The 22,619-nt window shown below is 48.5% G+C and overlaps 1 protein-coding gene across 4 annotated transcripts; it reads right to left on the bottom strand.

Annotated features, from left to right (window-relative positions):
* Positions 1–230: 230 nt before the first annotated feature.
* On the bottom strand, positions 231–22,100 carry LOC144736922 (uncharacterized). 4 transcript variants are annotated; one of them, XM_078619612.1, is made up of 5 exons: positions 21,817–22,100; positions 13,461–13,534; positions 11,163–11,485; positions 10,073–10,216; positions 231–9,638 (listed from the first exon to the last, which is right to left on the bottom strand). In XM_078619612.1, the coding sequence occupies exons 2-5, from the start codon at positions 13,495–13,497 to the stop codon at positions 8,694–8,696; spliced, it is 1,449 nt and encodes a 482-aa protein (XP_078475738.1). In that variant the 5' UTR covers positions 13,498–13,534; positions 21,817–22,100; the 3' UTR covers positions 231–8,693. The 4 variants fall into 4 exon arrangements, with proteins under 4 accessions (XP_078475738.1, XP_078475736.1, XP_078475737.1 ...); XM_078619610.1 differs by having other exon boundaries at positions 231–9,788; positions 21,887–22,098; XM_078619611.1 differs by having other exon boundaries at positions 231–9,740; positions 21,817–22,098.
* Positions 22,101–22,619: the final 519 nt, after the last annotated feature.

Below are 22,619 nucleotides of genomic sequence, written 5' to 3' on the forward strand. Positions count from 1 at the left end.
TCAGTCACGTAGCTATGAAGCGAGTTTTATTCTAATGCAAGTGCGTAGCTGGCCGGTCTGGAGCTGAGCATGGACTGGCTCTACCACGAGGTTTGTAAGGGGACCTCCAGACATCTGCGAAAAGAGAAGCCAATGAATTTGTGACCTCACCTAAATGTGCATAATACTTAAGTGTGCTTAATAAGTATTGAACGCTCAATACTTAATAACTACACTCTACAATGCGATGCTAGCGAGTAATATTCCCTTGTTTAATGATACATTGAATTGCACACACGTTGCGAAAAATCTTTGCAAAAAGAATATCGGCGGGCTCTTACAGGTGAACACAAAACAACGCATCTCAATTGGTGATCAAAATGTCAAGGACATCACTACACGAGTTCGCTTTTACAGTTATATATATCTCGTTAAAAAAAAGTTTCAACATCAAATATAGCACCCAGTTGTTACCTGACTGCACTTGACAGAATTCAAGGTACAGACGTCAGGGTGACTGATGATCCAGCGCTCACCGGCTGTACCCTCCACCTGAACAGCCAACACCTTCCTTCGAAAGTCAGTCCTGGCCTCCTGGCCTTGTCTACCAGGGCGGATGGGAAAGGTTTGTGGAAAATGCACGGACCATAGGACTTGGCGCACAGCGCTGCAGCGAGTCCTCACCGGAGCGCGTGCCTCATAGGAAGCGCTGTCCCGATATGCGTGGCCCGCTTGTATGTAACAAAACAAAAACCCACCACGTCCCTTGTACACAGGGAAAACCAGACAGCACCAGCTGTTATTCTGAATATAAATCAGCGTCTATTTTACTGGCCATCATAACCTTTAGTAAAAATCAGTTTTTTTGCTGAAAAATAGTTGACAAAATCGTTAAGTCACAAACCACAATATATTACGGCACTTCATAGACACCAAATTTATATATACATTTGCACATTTAGTTTTGTACTTTTGTCATATGGGATGTGTTTGTATGCGATTATGGTGATTTATGTTTGATAGAGCGGAAGTATCACGCGACAAGTGAATTGTATCACATCTCATCTCAACACACGTGAAGGGGCACCCCTCGTGGCAGCTGTCCACGTGCGACACACAAGGTGGTTTACCGAATTAGCACATAATGGGCTACTCATTTTGAATGACACTTGCTTTTAACATCCACTGTGAAGTAAATGGTGCATAGTATTTCATGGATAACACAGCCACACTATCACCCTGGGCAAGCCCGTCAGATTTGAACGGAACACCTCTGCATTTGTCTTCAATGTATGAACTCCGAGCTATTACAACCTTTAATTAACTTCTAACGATTACAACCTTAAGACGGAGCCGCTTGTTGACGGCCACGTGACCTTGTTAGAACACAAAAAAAGGATCGCCCGGTGTGTGCCAATGTGTTGACGCTGCTCATTATTTGTAATCGGTTAGATGTGCGTAGTCTGTGAAATTTAAATGCTGTGTATTTTGTGTTGATGTTGCGCGTGTTGTGAACGCAAACACAGAAACTCTCGCGATAACTAATACATATACGTCAAGACATTTTTAAAGTCAGAAAACACTACGTCCAAAAACGGTTCGTATGAGCAGAAATACTGTACATTATCCGATGCACACGCACAACCACTGGCCGTCTGGAACGCTCTTCCTTCCAATGTTAGGAAGCCACTTGAGCTATGCAATTTAAATCGAGATTGAAAACTCATTTCTTGAGAACGGTTTTTGTTTTTAGTTTGTTGTCCTTCTCCCACACCTTCGATTAGCACGAGTAGCCATGTACGGTGCAATATACGTTCAGCGTACACATATATATGTGTGCTCTGCAAACAAGCAGTGCAATCCGGAAAGTGGACAATTGGCACAGAGTTTACACGGGCAGCAGAACAGTTGCCCGAAGAAAAATCATTTGTGGATTCAAGTGCCCATCAGGGCCACAAGTTAAAACATTTAACCCTTTGCCATTCCGATGAAGTACGTGTACAACATCAGTTTTTCTTCCGGCTAAAACAAAATAACTTCATCCATACCGAGGCTCACACAAGGCCATGCAGTAGGACGTGCCACAGTTTGACGCCAGCTATCGTATAGCATGGTCGTGTGGCTACAGTTATATGCGACGCGTACAATAATAATTCAAATTTATAATGCACATTCCATGCTGGGATCCCAACGGATTACAAACGTCGCCTATGCCTCTCTAAATAAAATTTACGCGATCCGCTTGCACGTTCCGAGATTCAGCGGTGAACGTGATCCACCCTACAAATTGCAGACGTCTCGGAACGGGTTGACGTGACAGGGCAGCTCAACGTTGCTGAACGGAGTCCCGAACACGATGAGAAGAGTTTGGGGTTGGCGCCCCACCCCCTCCGTCTGGGTTTGAGGCAGACAGTGCAAAACTCGGCATGTGTTCGGGTGACAGCAATTGATTTGTACCGCCCTCCGATTTTTACAGACAGAGGCTGAGAAATGTCCGGATTTGGTCAATGGAAAACGGTGGCAACTTCAACCCGCAATAGTAATATTACAATCTGTACCACTGATTCTGCACTTTGAACAGATAACTGGCCAGTAATTTGAAGAGCTTGGGGACCCTTAATGACTTGTCTCTTTTAACGGGGGGGGGGGGCATGGAGTATTTTATTTATTTAAACATTTATCAAAAAATATAATTTGCGAAGGTGTTCCATGGTTACGTCTAAACAATGTTAGCATATGCGACTTATTCTGCTCAAACTATGTTAAGGATAATTTGTAAACATCAGTGTTATCATTTTGAGTACCACACAAGCTTGCGGGTGCTTACGACTGCAGCGATATCCCTATTTGGAAGAGGCCGTGTCCCAGCACTGCTGAATCAACTCTTTACATCATCTCTCTTACAAACGGAATGGCGGCTGCAATGATGCACTCCCAGAAGGCTGTGTGGAAGATGGGATGTGTAAAAAATACTTTTATTTTTACTTGGAAGATATATGAAGGCGGTGTATTGTCTGCATATCTATTTGTTAAATAATGCGTAAAGAAAGGTTAAATGTAGGTGATGCGATTGGCCCTGCCTACCCTCTGCTGCCTTGGAACTGTGTGGACCCGAGTTCTGAAGCGAAGCTGCCACCGTGTGGTCACATCTCGCGCAGTGGGGCTCGTGGATTGGTGACATCTTATAGCTCTCACTCATCTCCCCGATACACGCCGTATACACAACTACAGAAATAATAATCATTGTAAATGTTGTGGGTTTACTCTCCAACACACAGGTTTGCTGAACGAATAACGATTCGTCATGTTTTTGTTTACGTGACAAACCTAATTGGCCGTATTGGGTGGTGGCGCGTTTAACGACATCGATATTTATGCAATCTTACTCAAACACCTCTATTATGGAACTATTTCCTCTCGGCTGCCCAGTTTCCTTGCGTGTATATCCACGCACGCCTTGGTGCGCAATTATTTAAAAACACGTCGTCAGCGATAGCACAGACGATGACATGAGCTCAAGTGAGGGCAACTGTAGGGAGTGCGCACAGCATTTATTAAAATAGCCCGAGGAACTGTCGTCCTGGAGGTCATGGGTCTAAAGCAATGTGCCAACACCATTGGAATCTTGGGTTCAGATCCAGGTTTCATCTGCGATTATGTACGTATGTTGAACTTTTTTTACAACGTACGTAGCCAATCATGCTAATCGCAGCTGCGAAATTAAACTTTTGAGCACAGAGTCTGACAGAACTCGGCCACCAATGCTTGCAGGAAAAAAACCCATTCTATGACAGTTTGTACTCAAGTTGGTCAAGCTCATTTCTGAAGGGGGAAGTTGACATTGGAAATGACTGCTGATGTTAAACCACATGTACAGCATGGATACGCACCTTCCTGTGCAGGGGACTACTCAAGTGACTTGTAAAGTCGCTCTGAAGCGTCAACTTCCAGGGTCACTCCTGGATTGGAAGACATGATGCTACTGCCACTAGCACGTGTTCCATAGCGTCCAATCCATGCCTACATCCCTTTTAATATTACAACGTTTAATGCACATATATTAAAACATTAATTTTAGTAATTGAAAAAAAACTCATTTTCAGAAGGGCTTAGCCCTAGAATGAGTAGCTCACAATCACAGTTGCGAGTTCAAATCCTAATTGGAGTTGACTCATTTCTAGTGGGTCATTAAAATTTGTTTCACTTTGTGGGAAAATCAAGTGTCCAAAGGATAGATTCACCCTGCCATAGCAATGCTGAATTTTCACCACTGGCTCAGGACTGTAAACAGGAGATAATTATCACCAATGCCCATTTGAGCAGGAAATCCTATTTTTTATCTGTTGGACATTTCACCAATTCCGTGAAGAAGTTACATGCGGGAGAAAACGGGTGTCTAGAGAAAATGCACGCACAAGCCCCGCACAGGTGACGTCAGCCAACCCCTTGCTGTAGCGACTCCAAGAGAAACCTTCCTACCACACAGGGGTTCTCACACACCTCGCCAGAGCTGTTCCGAGGCTTCTCAGTGCATCACAGAGTAGAACAATACCATGAGGCCCTGTGCCAACACACTCAAAAGTAATTTATAGGGTTGTTCTAACATCGTTTTTTTGCATTACCGGTGCTGGATTTGCCACAGGTATAGAATGTCCAGCGATAAAATTAATGTTGCTTTTTCACTAAAAAGCAAAGGGCTCTGCCGTTGTGTAATGCCGGGCACACTGGAATCCAGTGTGGTTGCTGGTTCCTTTAAAACATTGGGAAACTTCCTTCAGTTGCCCCATGCCTCTGTCCATCCTGCAGTATAATGGGTCCACCAGTTGACTGACAGGTCACACGCTCAGGGGGGGGGGTGTATTTGACCTATTCTTACATCTGACGAGACGTCTTGGAAGAGGTGGCTATATTCACACATTACGCCATACATACATGTGGTGGGGTAATGTGTGAATACACCCATCTCTTCTGAGACGTCTGGTCAGGATGCAAGAGTAGGCCAAATACCCCCTTCACCCCCCCCCCCCCGAGAGCTTCCTCGAGTGAAGGCCCCTCTGCCGGCAGTGGCTTGAGCACTTTCGAAGCTACGACCTCTCAACTGAGAAACGAGGGCGAATGTACCATGCGGTGGACTTCGGCCGCCGTGCGGTTTATACATGTGCTCGTGCCAATCGGTGCATTCATTACTGACATTCCAATGGATATGGTGACCGGTTCCAGACTCAGGGAACCAGTCACCGAATATTAAAACGGTTACCAGTTAACAACTCTCGCCAGTCGTGCTCTAGTTCACGTCGTTTTTTTCTGCGACACTCGTTTTCTCCAGCACAAAAAATATACCAAAACGAATTTTAACATTCAATCTGGGATCATCCGAATTCTCAAGACCTTGGTGTGACTTGTCCTAAGGAAAACATGAAATACTGCATTATGTTAAATAGCTGACAGTTATGCAGTTCCTCATCCATCACGTTACACTTGTCTCTACAAGCAATTTGTTTTTAAATGTTGGCTCTGTGGCTCGCAATGAAAGCAATAGAAACCTACGTTGCACTTGCAAACTCCCTGCCCAGTAAAAGGAGGCAGCCTTATTAGCAATTTATAGTTTTGTAAGGAGAAAAATAAACACATTATTAAAAAAAAAACTTTAACATTACAGCTGTAGGATTCATATTACTTTGTTAAATTGGAAATGTGACCAGGTGGCTCAGTGGTAGAGTGAACGGCTCGCTATCATACAGTTGCGAATTCAAATAATAATTATAGCTAATAAAGTGCCTTTCATAAAATCTCAAGGCGCTGCACATCAATGACGATGGGGGGGGGGGGGGCAGGGAGGCATGGGTAAGAATGGCTAAGTTAAAATAGAAAACACCTTCCTGAAATAGAAATGTTTTTAGAGACTTTAAGACCCCAACCCAACCAAACTCTGACAGCCTTCGGCAGAGCATTCCACAATCCAGGTGCCACAGAAGCGAAGGCCTCAATCACCCATGATGGACTTGAGCTTCATTCTGGGGTTGCGGAAGAAATCTGAGTCCACCGACCTCAAGAGTTCTTGTTGGAATCTATGGGGGGATGGGCGCAGCAACTTCCGATTTTACGGAGGTACGAGATCATTCAGGGCCTTGAATGTGAGGAGGAGCTAGAAATCAACGTGGAATTTAACTGGCAACCAGCAAAGAGATGCAAGAACAAGTGTGGTATGTTCTGAATGAGGAGCTTGGGTCAAGACCCTAGCAGTTGCATTCTGAATGGACTGTATTCAACAAAGTACCTTACTGAAGGTACTATTAAAATAGTAAGGCATTGCAGTAGTTGATGCTTGAGAAAATAAAAGCATGAACTAATTTATCCGCATCAGTGGCTGAGAGGATGGGATGTAACCGGGCAATGTTCTATCGTATCCGCCCATACTAGACATCTGTAAAAAAAACGCTTCATAGCTCATTGGAATCTTCCAATATAAATAAATATTCGGATTCTCCCCATTCAACTGGAGGAAATTGTGCTGCATTCAAGCTCCGATTAGTTAAAGTGATTACGAGGGAACATAGAAGGCATCACTTAGACTCACTTTGCAGTGTATGTAAATTTGAGTGTCATCATGAGTGGAAATTTAGACCTAATTAATGGTGGTACCTAATGAAGATGTGTCGATACAGAAAAGAAGTGGACCCAGGACAGACATGGGGGATACGGGCTTAGAGCCACCAAGGCTAAGAAATTGCTTTCGATAAACAGGATCTAATCCAGCATAGTGCAATACTATTAACTCCCACAGGATTCTCCAATCGTTGGTAACCAAGACGCCACAAGCACAAACCAGGTTGAGTGTGTGACCAAAAGCTGGTTGGGGAGTTGTCTTGGGCCATCATCCCTCTGGGGTTGGCAAAATAGGTACCGCTTGGTAGGGAATCAAGTGGCAGTCCTATGGATAAACATGACTCAAGCAGTTTCTCTACTTGCTTACATTTGTTACATTTAATAAAATCCTTATGTTTACATAATCGTCCAATAATGACCCAAAATCTGTTGATGTTGCTCAAACTCAATTTGATTTAAAGGTTTTAAAAATTTGTCCAAACCAACATTTGTTCCTAAAAATGTATTTCATGTGTCTGCAGTGTTTTCAATGTATTCTATAATGGGGATGTTTTTGCTCCGATTTATATCTGCTTCATTGTTGTAGTTATTTTTGTATGTTATGGCTTGTCACTTTGGTGACCAAGATCATTTCTGGTCTCTTGAGTTCTCACCTGGTTAAACAAATGAACTGGAAACTCATCAAACTTGACGTTGGGTTGTGCTAAGCAACTCGTCCCTATAAATATTTTGACCAATGTCTTGAAGTAATTGCAGAGATTAAAAAAGTACTTGAAATAGGCAAACACGTAGCCACAAAAGCAGAAAACATAAGCAGCGTCCAGTAAATTATCTTGCAGAGGCAGTTGCAGCATAGTGTGTTGAGGCTTGAAGACAATCGTTCATAGATATAAACAATGAGATAACCCATGTAGCCTTTATATACTGTTAGGGTACATACTTTCAGTGACCACTTATTAAGGCCATAGCAGCACACACGAGGGGTTGGTGTGGTCACTATTATGACCACTCGCCTTTGTCTCCTCAGTGTTAAGAATTACACACAGCACCAGGTACTCATTTAAGACAGGGTCAATCTAGGGGAGGCCTAGACCTGGTTTCAGATATTCAACACTGACACACCACTCCCTCGTGCGTTGTGCTGGTCTTCATAGGTACTCCCGATAGCGTTTATCCCAACAATCTGGTAAAAGCTATGTGGGGCGTCTTTTTTTTTTTACACACACACACAACAGCCACCATTTGCCACCATGTGGCGGTGATGTGATCACAGTGCTTGTGCCAGGCTAGATGCACATTGAGGCCACGTGAAGTGTGGAAGGCTCACCGACAGGTCACAGGACAGACCCTGGTGTTATGGGTTAACTCACTGAGATGACACAAATGTACCACTTGTGCTGCCAAGTGTGCCAACTTGCTGTATTTTAGCTGCCCTGCGCTCCGCTCATTATTGAGCGTTACTCTTCCACCATATTGTTGTTGGGAGAGCGACGACTTCCAAATACCCAGAGGCCAATCTTGACTCTGCTGGTACCAGTCATCGGCAAGTATTATAATCAGCCCCAAATCCTCCCATACCACACAGCCCATCTTTTATCTAGCTCGTGCTGTGCCCGTTTAGCTTCCTTTATCCAACCAAACAGAAGCTACTTAGGCATGCAGTGGCTGGGCATGTGAGCTACAATACCCAGCTAAAGCAGCCTCACTTATCAAAAATATCAGTTATGGGACCATGTCCAGATCTTTCAATGATGAATGAGCTCCTCATACAATCCATCCTGGTTAAAACCAGGATGGATTGTAGGCAGGAAAGCCTGGATGGTTCAAGCCAGCGCAGGTGTTCCTTTAAAGGGGACTAACATTTCGAAAGCATAGAGAAAGAACGGCCTAATTGTGGCCGAGAAGACCCGGAGCTCCATATTGAGCAAGCGGCCAGGCAGCTTTCACAGAGTGGTACTTATGCAGCCGATGAAAAGATAATGCTGCTCGAATGATTGGAAGTGAGACCTCTGCTGCCAAACCGGAGTTGGTCATGAGCACACTGCTGTTATACATATACACATAAACATTAACACTCGCAAACTGTCCTCAGTCCACTCTGGGGCAGGTTATTGCGCTGGCGTTTGTTGCTGCTGTTGCTGCTGTTGCTGCTGTTGCTGCTGTTGCTCCTGCTGTTGCTGCTGCTGCGTCCTACGCGCATGCGCAGCCGAGCGCAGGTGCCGCGTGAGGCTGTAGGGTTTGGCAAAGCGGCGGCCGCAGGCTGCGCACGCGTACGGCCGCTCCCCCGTGTGCAGCCGCGTGTGCGCCGCCAGGTGGGGCTTCTGCCGGAAGCGGCGGCCGCAGGCCGTGCACGCGTACGGCCGCTCGCCCGTGTGCACGCGCCGGTGCCGCGCCGCGTTGGCGCCGCGCGCAAACCGCCTCCCGCAGTCCCCGCACGCGTACGGGCGCTCGCCCGTGTGCAGCCGCGCGTGGGCCGCCAGGTGCTGCCGCTGCTTGAAGCGCGCGCCGCACTGCGGGCAGCCGTGGGGCCTCGGCGCGTCGTGCGTGCGCCGGTGCCGCGCGAGCCGCGGGGCCTGAGCGAAGCGCTTCCCGCAGCGCTCGCACGCCAGCGGCAGCTGCAGGGGGTCGTCGCCGGCGCCGACGGCCACCGTCGCGTCCTCGCCGACGCCGCCGTCCGAGATGCCCTCCATGGCCTGCGAGGCCGCCAGCCCGGCGCAGTCGATGGTCTCGCGCACGACGCTCTCCAGGACGTCTTCTCCCATCGTGGCGCTGCCCGTCGTGCCCACGATGGTACCGTTGACGGAGCCAGGGTTCATGCTGAGCCCAGTGACGATGATGGTGCCGTTGGTGCCAACGCAGCCATCATCATCGCGGCCACCCCCCTCCTCCTCCTTGGTGGTGGTCGCCCTCTTGCGTTTGCTTCCGTGGGCGCGGCGAGCGCTTTTACTTTCAGAGCCGGTGCTCTGCTGCTGCGCGTCCTCATGCTGTGGCTGCTTCTGTGGCTGTTGCTGCTGCAGCGGCTGCTGGTGGTGATTGTGGTGATGGTGGTGCTGCTGTAACAAGTACGATGAGAAGACCAACTCCTTCCAGCAGCCCTCACACTTGAACGTCTGGTCAGCTCTCAGTTGCTGCTGCTGTTGCTGCGGCTGCTGAGGCTGTTGTGGGGTGAGATTCCCACATTCGATCTGAGGCACCACCTGCGCCTGGGAAAGGCAACCGCTGCAAGTGGCATTTACGATTCCTTACATTAAAACGGAGCCGTGTTCAACTGCTACGAAGTGGTAGCTAATGAGAGGCAGCTGAGGCTATTTAACAAAACATTATTAGTCTCGTTGTGGAGAATAGCAGTAACAAAATACATTTCTTATGTTACTTCTATTTCTGCAACGCTGCCAAATTCGAATCGCAAACCTCTGAGACAAACGCCGAACACACTACCACAGGGCCGTGTCACCGCCAATCAAAAAAATATTAATTTTGCATGTACCTGCTGTCCCTCCTGGTGGGGCTGCTGCTGTAACTGACAGCAGACACTCAGAGCGCCGGCCTCGCCCACCACAGGAACCCCGGTCGCTCCTGGCGCCCCCGCCACGATGATAGACGCCGCCACCCCATGCTGGGAAGGCACCACCTGCACGCACGTAGTGGTCATGAGTACAAAGACAAATATCCCCCCTGTTTCCTTAACAGACTGTTGGGGCAAGTGCTGTTAGCGAGCACCTATGTATAATACCTGAAACATTTATTAAAAATGTAATGATAACAATGAACAAAAATCTTATAATTTAAAATAGTTACATCTCAATAACAATATAAATTCCCACTACTCTACAGCATATTCCCCAGTCACCATCAGCATGCAGTAGAGAGGGAAGGTATGTAAAAAGCAAGCTTCAAGAAATATTTACTACCTTGAATGACCTGGATAACCAAGAGCATGGGTTTGCTGAATTCCAGACAACAGAGAAGTATATTGGGTCAGAATTGGTCGTTAACACACTGAATTTCCCACAACAAATACGTGTTTAGCTTCAGTGCAGAGTAGTACTGCTCATTAACTCCACGTGACAATACCACCTATGACCACTGCCATCACGTGATTTTTCACATACACTCCCCCTCACAGTGTGCATATGGGTACCAGTGGGTGGGCATCACTGATTTAACTCATAAGAACACATTTAGCCCATCTAGCCAGCAAACATCTGGCAATTCACTCGCCCTGGTTCGAGCAGCCTAAGACAATGAATGTTGAAACCGGTAGTTTCCTTATATTGAACCAATGCAGATGAAATTACGCAGTCCCAAAAGGCCATGGGGTTTCATGGATTTTTACATGGCTTCCGGGACTAATATGTGAAGGTTGTGTATTGTCTGCTTATTTAATTTGCTATTCATTCTGCACGAAGCTCATGATTCATTTGTGTTAAGTAAAACCAATGATGTTTCGGCACATGATAGCTGGGAATGTGGGGCTTTGTGACCCAACCAACACAACCGTGGAGCTCAATGATGGGCCAAACATGAACACATTAACAGATCTCCACTCAGCTCCACCAAGTGTGGGCCACCTGTACCTGCTGTGTTGGTTGTGCTGTCTGCTGCTGCTGTGCTGGCGGCTGCTGCTGTTGCTGCTGCTGCTGTATGTGCGGCAGTGTAGTCCACTGCAGCTGCAGCGTGGTGACCTTCCCAGTGACGGCACGCTGACCAGACACCGTGTGTGGAGAAATCACAGCCACCGGCTGCTCTGCCGATAGCTGCTGCTGCTGTTGCTGCTGCTGTTGTTGTTGTGGTTGCTGCTGCTGCGTGTTCACCTGCTGCTGCTGGGGCAGTGGGAGGTGGAAGTGTCCTGGGAAGAGCTGGGGGAGCGAACGCTCTGGGATCTCCAACCCCCACACGCCTGGGGCAGTGCACATACAGAGGCAGTGAGAGACAGAGACACAGGACACAGAGACAAAGGCAGAGACAGACACGGATATACACGAAGACAAATATCCCCCGTATAGCCTTAAAAGTGCTGCTAACGAGCACCTACGAAGGCCAGCACGACACACAAGGGGGTGAGTGGCCAGCACCATGCCCCGTCGCCTTTGTCTCCCTAGTGGCGATGTTAACACACCGCATCAGGCACTCATTTGAGGCTGAGTCGACCTAGGGCAGGCCCAGGACCAGTCCAGATAATCGTCACTGGTGTTGGCCATCGGTATAAATTGAACTCGGGTTTCTGAGTTTGTAGCGCAACGCGCTAACCATTACATTAGCGCTCCCCACACACACACGGACAGGTGATAAGTAGACGACCGAAAACCAGTGGGTGAGTGACTGAAGTGATTCTGTGAGTTCTGGATCATTAATAACCCCGTTTCGTGTTGAATTCTCAGGTGCAGTGAAGTAGGAACTTGGATACTCCACCTCAAATATACAACAGTTCTCCCAACTTTGGCCGTATGTGTGCTTTAAATAAGCTTTTGCAAAGTAAACCAAGATTTTTAGATGATGCCTCTTTATCCAGATGAGTAACAAAGCTGTTCCATAATCAGCTCATTTGAGATTGCTGCACCAAGCAGATTCATGGTTTCACTATGCATATGAATATCATTGTTAAATATAGTGGCAGTGACGGTTGAATTGAGTCTGACATATTATCATCGACCAGGGTTTTTAGTAGTGGAATGTGATGATGTTTGTTTGAATTGAAGAATGGTGATGTATGATATCTCTGTGTTGCTTGACAGTGTATTATGGTGTAATATACCGAGTTAAGTGTAAAGTAGAGCTGCCTGCATAATATTTCATGCAGTACAGTAGTATAACACAACCCAGCATTGGATGCTCTCTGTTGCAATGTATGTAAGTGTTTTTTTTTACTCTCATACACTGTACATATTTCCTCGTCTGGTTACATAATGGTACGATAATGACCCTAACTAAATTTGACTAGACTTTTTATTTTAGCAGATAAGGCTCACTGAGCTACATAGCTATTTTTCCGACGTGACCTGGTCACACATTTTAGCTCTACAAATTGGCTTATCACGTGGAAAATTTAGAACAGCCAAATACTCTAAACATTGAGGTTCCTGTAATTAAAAGTATTTTTGTCCAAGCCAACTTTTGTTACTTGAAATGTATTTCATTTCACATCGATTATGTTCGTGCAATTTTCGATTTACTCTGTAGTGCAAGCATTTTTGTACGCACTTTTATTTGACATTATTTGGTAATAAACACAAATAAAACACTAAACTTAGTGTTTTATAACTTAGTAGTCAAAAACAGTGGCCTTAAAAGGGAAAATATGTAATTGATCACATTTTGGACAATGGCAATCTTCCTAGCACATAGCCTGACTTCATTCATGTGCTTTTTAATTCTGGTTGGTTAATTTTGTTGAGATTTCTTTTGCTTAATTGAACCTTATGGCGGGAACCCCGGGGTCCCATAAGCCCCCGGCTCTCGCATAAACTGCATTGCTACGTAAATTTCTGTCTTTTGAAGGCGAACGATGCGGCAATCTATTGCTCTCGACGAGCTCTACACGATCCGCTAATCAAAGTTAATCGTTTTGTTTTTTCTGCGCATTTGTCCTCGCTGCGCTTAAGGTTCAATTGTGAATGTTATTTATATTGTCGTTTTGATGACTATGTTTGTATGTTGACATTCTTTCACACCGTACATAGCCAATCGTGCTAATCGGAGGTTCGGTGTTCTCACCAGGTTACACTAAATTAATTAACTTGAAGAGTGTGGCATAGTGCCATACATTGCTGTAGGATACCGTACTGCTGTTTTGTAGTGCTGTTGTACAGTATGTGGTGTGCATGTGTGAATGTGCGCGACCCAGCGCTGGCTATGCCCACAGCCCACACATGTACCTGCTGTCAGCGGGGGGTTGTCCTGGCAAAAGCTCATGGCTGCTGCTGCTGCTGTGTTAGCGTCCGTGATTGTCCTACACCCAGACAAGTGGAGTGAAAAACAACCCAAAATAAGGCCACAGAGATCGGGCAATTGTTGGTGTCTGTTGCCCTGCCCTTCCGCTTGTCTATGGTTCCCCACTTCTATATGTATATTGCATTTATTTTGCACCGTATGTAGTCAACATGCTAATAGGTGGATGCCTAAACAGTGCGAGTTGCAAATTATACATTTTTAGATACTAGTAACATGAATGATGCTAAAAACATAAATTATTCAAACGTAAAAAAGAGCAGATAAAGAATATGGAAAAACTGACCGTGTTAAACGACATGCACTTTCTTGAGGCAGACAAGCTCGTATACGAATTAACTCATAATGAAAATGCATATGATGTTAATCAGTAACCCACATAAATCATGAAATAATACATATTAAATTGTACTTGTTTGGCTAGGTCGGATCGTGGACAGTTTCAACAGTTGGCCAGAACATACAAAATTAAATACCTTCACCCAAAAATAAATTTTTAATCAAAAGGTAGAGAGAACATCTAATTGTCGATTAACAGCCAAGCAAGTTCCACGCAGTGTTACAGAGCTGACAAAATAATTGTGATTGACTGACAAGGAACATTGATTCAATCATCAGTGCACGCTGATAGACCAGAATGTGACATTTCATGCTGCCCTTGTTCCCTCTTTCAGGTCTAAAAGAGGAATTACCCTCAATCGACATCCTTCGCACCACGTGTTGTTTAGCTGGAAGTGTTTATTCTCTATTTACCTTGAAAATCAACCCTCTCTCTCAACGTGATTAAGGTTTTGGAGGACACATTTCCCCAAATGGATTACCACATCAGAAGCCGGGGTCGACTTGGCAACGAAACATGATCAGGTAAGGCATTGGATGTTTACTTCTTCCACATGTTGAAAACATTTATTCTGCAATTATCAGTTCATGTTCATTTGGATCATTTGGATGTCAATCTCTTCAAACGGGGATAATATATTTTGATGCTCCAAATACAAACATCCCCTGTATAGCCTTAACAGACTGTAGGAGCAAGTGCTGTTTGCGAACACCTATGAAGGCCAGCACGGCACACGAGGGGTTGGGTGGCCAGCACCACGCCCGGCCGCCTTTGTCTCCCGAGTGGCAATGTTCAAGCATGGCATCAGGTACTCATTTGAGGCTTAGTCGACTGAGGAGTGGCCCAGGACCAGTTCAGATAATCGTCACTGGTATTGGCTGTGAGCGGAAATTTGGCCGTGAGCGGGAATTTGGCCGCGGTCACCCCTACCGCTTCAGTCCCTCACACACAACCAGTTCGCAACTCCTCGGTTCAATAATTGCATCACGTTTGTGGGGTTCAAAGGGGGTTACGTCGATCACAGGCCCGAGTCATATCTGACACCATCCTTTCCTGATTAAAAATGGACATCTTAAAATAAAACTGGAAGTGGTGGACAGTGTGGATGTGATGGAGCAAAATGTATCATTTGTGCCCATTGTGAGCTTAGTCTGTGTTTCCATCACTTCTATCTTAATTTCCACTATTTTACCTCATTATTTTGAAATTGTAATAAACCAGCCCATGTGAAATTTCACCAATAATTTTCTATCACTAGGTGCTCTTGATGTCCAATTTTTGGTGGAAATCGTCACACTCCGTGAATGTTCCATGCTTGTCATGAGACCCCTGCTGCCAAACTGGCACTGGCCAATAGCACTGTCCAGCGATGAGCATTCTTCAACCTTCGCATGAAACAGAAATGTCTAGCAATACATTATTACCTTTTAAACTGATACATTAAGGGAGCTGCCATCGTGCTGTAATGGTTTGCACATTGGGCTTGCAATTGAAATGGAGGCGGGTTTCTTAATTCTTATCTGTCCACCCAGCAGTATAAATGGCTACACCACAGTCGATCAGCAGGTCGCATGTGTAGTTGGGTAAAGTGTGGGTACACTCATCTCTTACAAGGAGTTGGGCTTCACTCTTACAATTTAACTGAGAAACGAGGACAAATGTCCCACGCGGTGACTTAAAAATGCGCCTTTAAGTTTATATATTTGCGTGTGCCAATCCGTGCATTCATCACTGATATTCTACAGGAATCGGTTACCGGTTCCAGATGTTCAGAGCCAGTAACCAAATTTGAAAACTGTTACCGGTTTACTGGTTACCATTTAACAACCCTACTCATTCTTAATGGACAGGGGTGGCTAGTGAATGTGATACAAGGTACTGAAGCAGGTGTTTTGTGGGTTGTTGAAAATTACAAACCCATGCGGCTGCACATAAATCTGAGCATGATACTGTTATCGTTAAGGTGATCTGGCCCATCCATACCTTCTGATCACTCCCGTTTGTTACCATCATAACCCTCGAGGGCATTGACGTTCAATAATATTACCGATCTTGTTTTGTTCTCAATACATAACAGGCCAGGTGGTCCAGCGGTTGAGCTAGCGGCTCGCTATCAATTTCTGGTTGGAAAGTGACTGAGCCCATCACACCTACGGGGTCAATACAATTATTACCACCTTGTGGGGGAAGTCAACAGCGGTTGTCCTATGAAGATACTCGCCGCCGCCATGTGAATGCGGAATTTACACCACTGGGTCACGACTTTAAACGGGAAATGAGTAACCGCCTGAACGTTCATGTGAGCAGCAAAACTTGCTTGAACATGCATATAGACACACATCTACCATCACCCCAACAGCAATCGCTGTTCATAAATAAGTGGCGCTGACGTCGCCCCGGCGCTGTGCCATGCTCGGTGCACTCTGAAGCCACGTGAAGTGGAAGGCCACTGGCAGGTCACATGACAGGCCGAGGTGTCATGGGTTGACTGCCTGGAATGACTGAGGGTAGAGTGAGATATCACTGACCCTACTACCATCGTCACTTAGGCATAGCTTCACCCTCACAATTACCCTCACCACACTCACCACTACCGTCACCATCACTCCCCCCTATCCACCCCACCCCAGCACACTCACAGCTACCCTCACAGTCACTCAACCCTAATCCTCACCATTTTACTCACCCCTATCTTGACCATCACTCTCAACCATATCCTCACCATCACTCACCCCCTACCCTCACCATGACACTCACTCCCCTACCCTCACCGCTGCACTCACTCACCCCTTACCCTCACCATGACACTCACCCCCTACCCTCACCGCTGCACTCACTCACCCCCTACCTCACCGCTGCATTCACTCACCCCTTACCCGCACCATGACACTCACTCCCCTACCCTCACCGCTGCACTCACTCACCCCTTACCCTCACCATGACACTCACTCCCCTACCCTCACCGCTGCACTCACTCACCCCCTACCCTCACCGCTGCACTCACTCACCCCTCACCATGACACTCACTCCCCTACCCTCACCGCTGCACTCACTCACCCCTAACCCTCACCGCTGCACTCACTCACCCCTTACCCTCACCATGACACTCACTCACCCCTTACCCTCACCATGACACTCACTCCCCTACCCTCACCGCTGCACTCACTCACCACTTACCCTCACCATGACACTCACTCACCCCTTACCCTCACCATGACACTCACTCCCCTACCCTCACCGCTGCACTCACTCACCCTCACCATGACACTCACTCACCCCTTACCCTCACCATGACACTCACTCACCCCTTACCCTCACCATGACACTCACTCACCCCTTACCCTCACCATGACACTCACTCACCCCTTACCCTCACCATGACACTCACTCACCCCTTACCCTCACCATGACACTCACTCACCCCTTACCCTCAACATGACACTCACTCACCCCTTACCCTCACCATGACACTCACTCACCCCTTACCCTCACCATGACACTCACTCACCCCTTACCCTCACCATGACACTCACTCACCCCTTACCCTCACCATGACACTCACTCACCCCTTACCCTCACCATGACACTCACTCACCCCTTACCCTCACCATGACACTCACTCACCCCTTACCCTCACCATGACACTCACTCACCCCTTACCCTCACCATGACACTCACTCACCCCTTACCCTCACCATGACACTCACTCACCCCTTACCCTCACCATGACACTCACTCACCCCTTACCCTCACCATGACACTCACTCACCCCTTACCCTCACCATGACACTCACTCACCCCTTACCCTCACCATGACACTCACTCACCCCTTACCCTCACCATGACACTCACTCACCCCTTACCCTCACCATGACACTCACTCACCCCTTACCCTCACCATGACACTCACTCACCCCTTACCCTCACCATGACACTCACTCACCCCTTACCCTCACCATGACACTCACTCACCCCTTACCCTCACCATGACACTCACTCACCCCTTACCCTCACCATGACACTCACTCACCCCTTACCCTCACCATGACACTCACTCACCCCTTACCCTCACCATGACACTCACTCACCCCTTACCCTCACCATGACACTCACTCACCCCTTACCCTCACCATGACACTCACTCACCCCTTACCCTCACCATGACACTCACTCACCCCTTACCCTCACCATGACACTCACTCACCCCTTACCCTCACCATGACACTCACTCACCCCTTACCCTCACCATGACACTCACTCACCCCTTACCCTCACCATGACACTCACTCACCCCTTACCCTCACCATGACACTCACTCACCCCTTACCCTCACCATGACACTCACTCACCCCTTACCCTCACCATGACACTCACTCACCCCTTACCCTCACCATGACACTCACTCACCCCTTACCCTCACCATGACACTCACTCACCCCTTACCCTCACCATGACACTCACTCACCCCTTACCCTCACCATGACACTCACTCACCCCTTACCCTCACCATGACACTCACTCACCCCTTACCCTCACCATGACACTCACTCACCCCTTACCCTCACCATGACACTCACTCACCCCTTACCCTCACCATGACACTCACTCACCCCTTACCCTCACCATGACACTCACTCACCCCTTACCCTCACCATGACACTCACTCACCCCTTACCCTCACCATGACACTCACTCACCCCTTACCCTCACCATGACACTCACTCACCCCTTACCCTCACCATGACACTCACTCACCCCTTACCCTCACCATGACACTCACTCACCCCTTACCCTCACCATGACACTCACTCACCCCTTACCCTCACCATGACACTCACTCACCCCTTACCCTCACCATGACACTCACTCACCCCTTACCCTCACCATGACACTCACTCACCCCTTACCCTCACCATGACACTCACTCACCCCTTACCCTCACCATGACACTCACTCACCCCTTACCCTCACCATGACACTCACTCACCCCTTACCCTCACCATGACACTCACTCACCCCTTACCCTCACCATGACACTCACTCACCCCTTACCCTCACCATGACACTCACTCACCCCTTACCCTCACCATGACACTCACTCACCCCTTACCCTCACCATGACACTCACTCACCCCTTACCCTCACCATGACACTCACTCACCCCTTACCCTCACCATGACACTCACTCACCCCTTACCCTCACCATGACACTCACTCACCCCTTACCCTCACCATGACACTCACTCACCCCTTACCCTCACCATGACACTCACTCACCCCTTACCCTCACCATGACACTCACTCACCCCTTACCCTCACCATGACACTCACTCACCCCTTACCCTCACCATGACACTCACTCACCCCTTACCCTCACCATGACACTCACTCACCCCTTACCCTCACCATGACACTCACTCACCCCTTACCCTCACCATGACACTCACTCACCTTACCCTCACCATGACACTCACTCACCCCTTACCCTCACCATGACACTCACTCACCCCTTACCCTCACCATGACACTCACTCACCCCTTACCCTCACCATGACACTCACTCACCCCTTACCCTCACCATGACACTCACTCACCCCTTACCCTCACCATGACACTCACTCACCCCTTACCCTCACCATGACACTCACTCACCCCTTACCCTCACCATGACACTCACTCACCCCTTACCCTCACCATGACACTCACTCACCCCTTACCCTCACCATGACACTCACTCACCCCTTACCCTCACCATGACACTCACTCACCCCTTACCCTCACCATGACACTCACTCACCCCTTACCCTCACCATGACACTCACTCACCCCTTACCCTCACCATGACACTCACTCACCCCTTACCCTCACCATGACACTCACTCACCCCTTACCCTCACCATGACACTCACTCACCCCTTACCCTCACCATGACACTCACTCACCCCTTACCCTCACCATGACACTCACTCAACCCTTACCCTCACCATGACACTCACTCACCCCTTACCCTCACCATGACACTCACTCACCCCTTACCCTCACCATGACACTCACTCACCCCTTACCCTCACCATGACACTCACTCACCCCTTACCCTCACCATGACACTCACTCACCCCTTACCCTCACCATGACACTCACTCACCCCTTACCCTCACCATGACACTCACTCACCCCTTACCCTCACCATGACACTCACTCACCCCTTACCCTCACCATGACACTCACTCACCCCTTACCCTCACCATGACACTCACTCACCCCTTACCCTCACCATGACACTCACTCACCCCTTACCCTCACCATGACACTCACTCACCCCTTACCCTCACCATGACACTCACTCACCCCTTACCCTCACCATGACACTCACTCACCCCTTACCCTCACCATGACACTCACTCACCCCTTACCCTCACCATGACACTCACTCACCCCTTACCCTCACCATGACACTCACTCACCCCTTACCCTCACCATGACACTCACTCACCCCTTACCCTCACCATGACACTCACTCACCCCTTACCCTCACCATGACACTCACTCACCCCTTACCCTCACCATGACACTCACTCACCCCTTACCCTCACCATGACACTCACTCACCCCTTACCCTCACCATGACACTCACTCACCCCTTACCCTCACCATGACACTCACTCACCCCTTACCCTCACCATGACACTCACTCACCCCTTACCCTCACCATGACACTCACTCACCCCTTACCCTCACCATGACACTCACTCACCCCTTACCCTCACCATGACACTCACTCACCCCTTACCCTCACCATGACACTCACTCACCCCTTACCCTCACCATGACACTCACTCACCCCTTACCCTCACCATGACACTCACTCACCCCTTACCCTCACCATGACACTCACTCACCCCTTAACCTCACCATGACACTCACTCACCCCTTACCCTCACCATGACACTCACTCACCCCTTACCCTCACCATGACACTCACTCACCCCTTACCCTCACCATGATACTCACTCACCCCTTACCCTCACCATGACACTCACTCACCCCTTACCCTCACCATGACACTCACTCACCCCTTACCCTCACCATGACACTCACTCACCCCTTACCCTCACCATGACACTCACTCACCCCTTACCCTCACCATGACACTCACTCACCCCTTACCCTCACCATGACACTCACTCACCCCTTACCCTCACCATGACACTCACTCACCCCTTACCCTCACCATGACACTCACTCACCCCTTACCCTCACCATGACACTCACTCACCCCTTACCCTCACCATGACACTCACTCACCCCTTACCCTCACCATGACACTCACTCACCCCTTACCCTCACCATGACACTCACTCACCCCTTACCCTCACCATGACACTCACTCACCCCTTACCCTCACCATGACACTCACTCACCCCTTACCCTCACCATGACACTCACTCACCCCTTACCCTCACCATGACACTCACTCACTCCTTACCCTCACCATGACACTCACTCACCCCTTACCCTCACCATGACACTCACTCACCCCTTACCCTCACCATGACACTCACTCACCCCTTACCCTCACCATGACACTCACTCACCCCTTACCCTCACCATGACACTCACTCACCCCTTACCCTCACCATGACACTCACTCACCCCTTACCCTCACCATGACACTCACTCACCCCTTACCCTCACCATGACACTCACTCACCCCTTACCCTCACCATGACACTCACTCACCCCTTACCCTCACCATGACACTCACTCACCCCTTACCCTCACCATGACACTTACTCACCCCTTACCCTCACCATGACACTCACTCACCCCTTACCCTCACCATGACACTTACTCACCCCTTACCCTCACCATGACACTTACTCACCCCTTACCCTCACCATGACACTCACTCACCCCTTACCCTCACCATGACACTTACTCACCCCTGATCTCCCCCGCTGCTAGTGCGCGACCTCAAATGCAGCTCCCCGAGCACCCAACCATCGCTATCACCGCTGCCATTGTTGCTGTCGCCGCCGCTGCCGCCGTTGTTGTTGCTGTCTCCCCTGCCGCTGTTATTGTTGTTGTCTCCGCCGTTGTTGTTGATATCCCCGCCGCCGCCGCCGCCTCCTCTTCCGCTGCTCTCCTCACAAACAAAATGGCTGCCTCACCCAACCATTCCCAGGGCCCGCGTAAAGTTCCCTCCCGATAGGTTGAGCTACGGCGCGGATCTCCCTCCTGATTGGCTGAGCACTGCAAGTTCCACCGCCCACTGCAGGAGTTGATTGGCTCCGCCTATGAAGGTCCAACCTGACATAAGCCAAACTTAACCCCGCCTTCCCCGTCTTCTGATTGGCTGGATCGCGCATAGCCCCGCCTGATTTGTGACACGATTGGCTGTAATGACGGCTCGGGCCAGCGCATGATTGACAGCTGTCATCGGAGCCGATCTCAACGATAGCGAACCTCACGGAGCCGGAATCTCCCGGAAGCCGGAATTCGGGGGGAAAACTGGAAATGCTACCGAAATAGATATGTAGTCATTTCTAAATCTTTCTTCTAAAAATATCCTCAAGCAAAAAAGATTAGTGACAGATGTGATTTGTAACTTTGAACCTTAGGGGCCGACCATAAATGACGTAACGCGATTTTGGACGATTTTTTTACCCCCCCCCCTTCGTCACACGGCGTCGCAAAAATGCAGACCCCTCCTCAAATATGACGTCACAAAGCTCTGCCCCACCCC

Source organism: Lampetra planeri, chromosome 63 (assembly GCF_965212315.1).
Source record: "Lampetra planeri chromosome 63, kcLamPlan1.2.h2, whole genome shotgun sequence".
Classification (NCBI taxonomy): domain Eukaryota; kingdom Metazoa; phylum Chordata; class Hyperoartia; order Petromyzontiformes; family Petromyzontidae; genus Lampetra; species Lampetra planeri.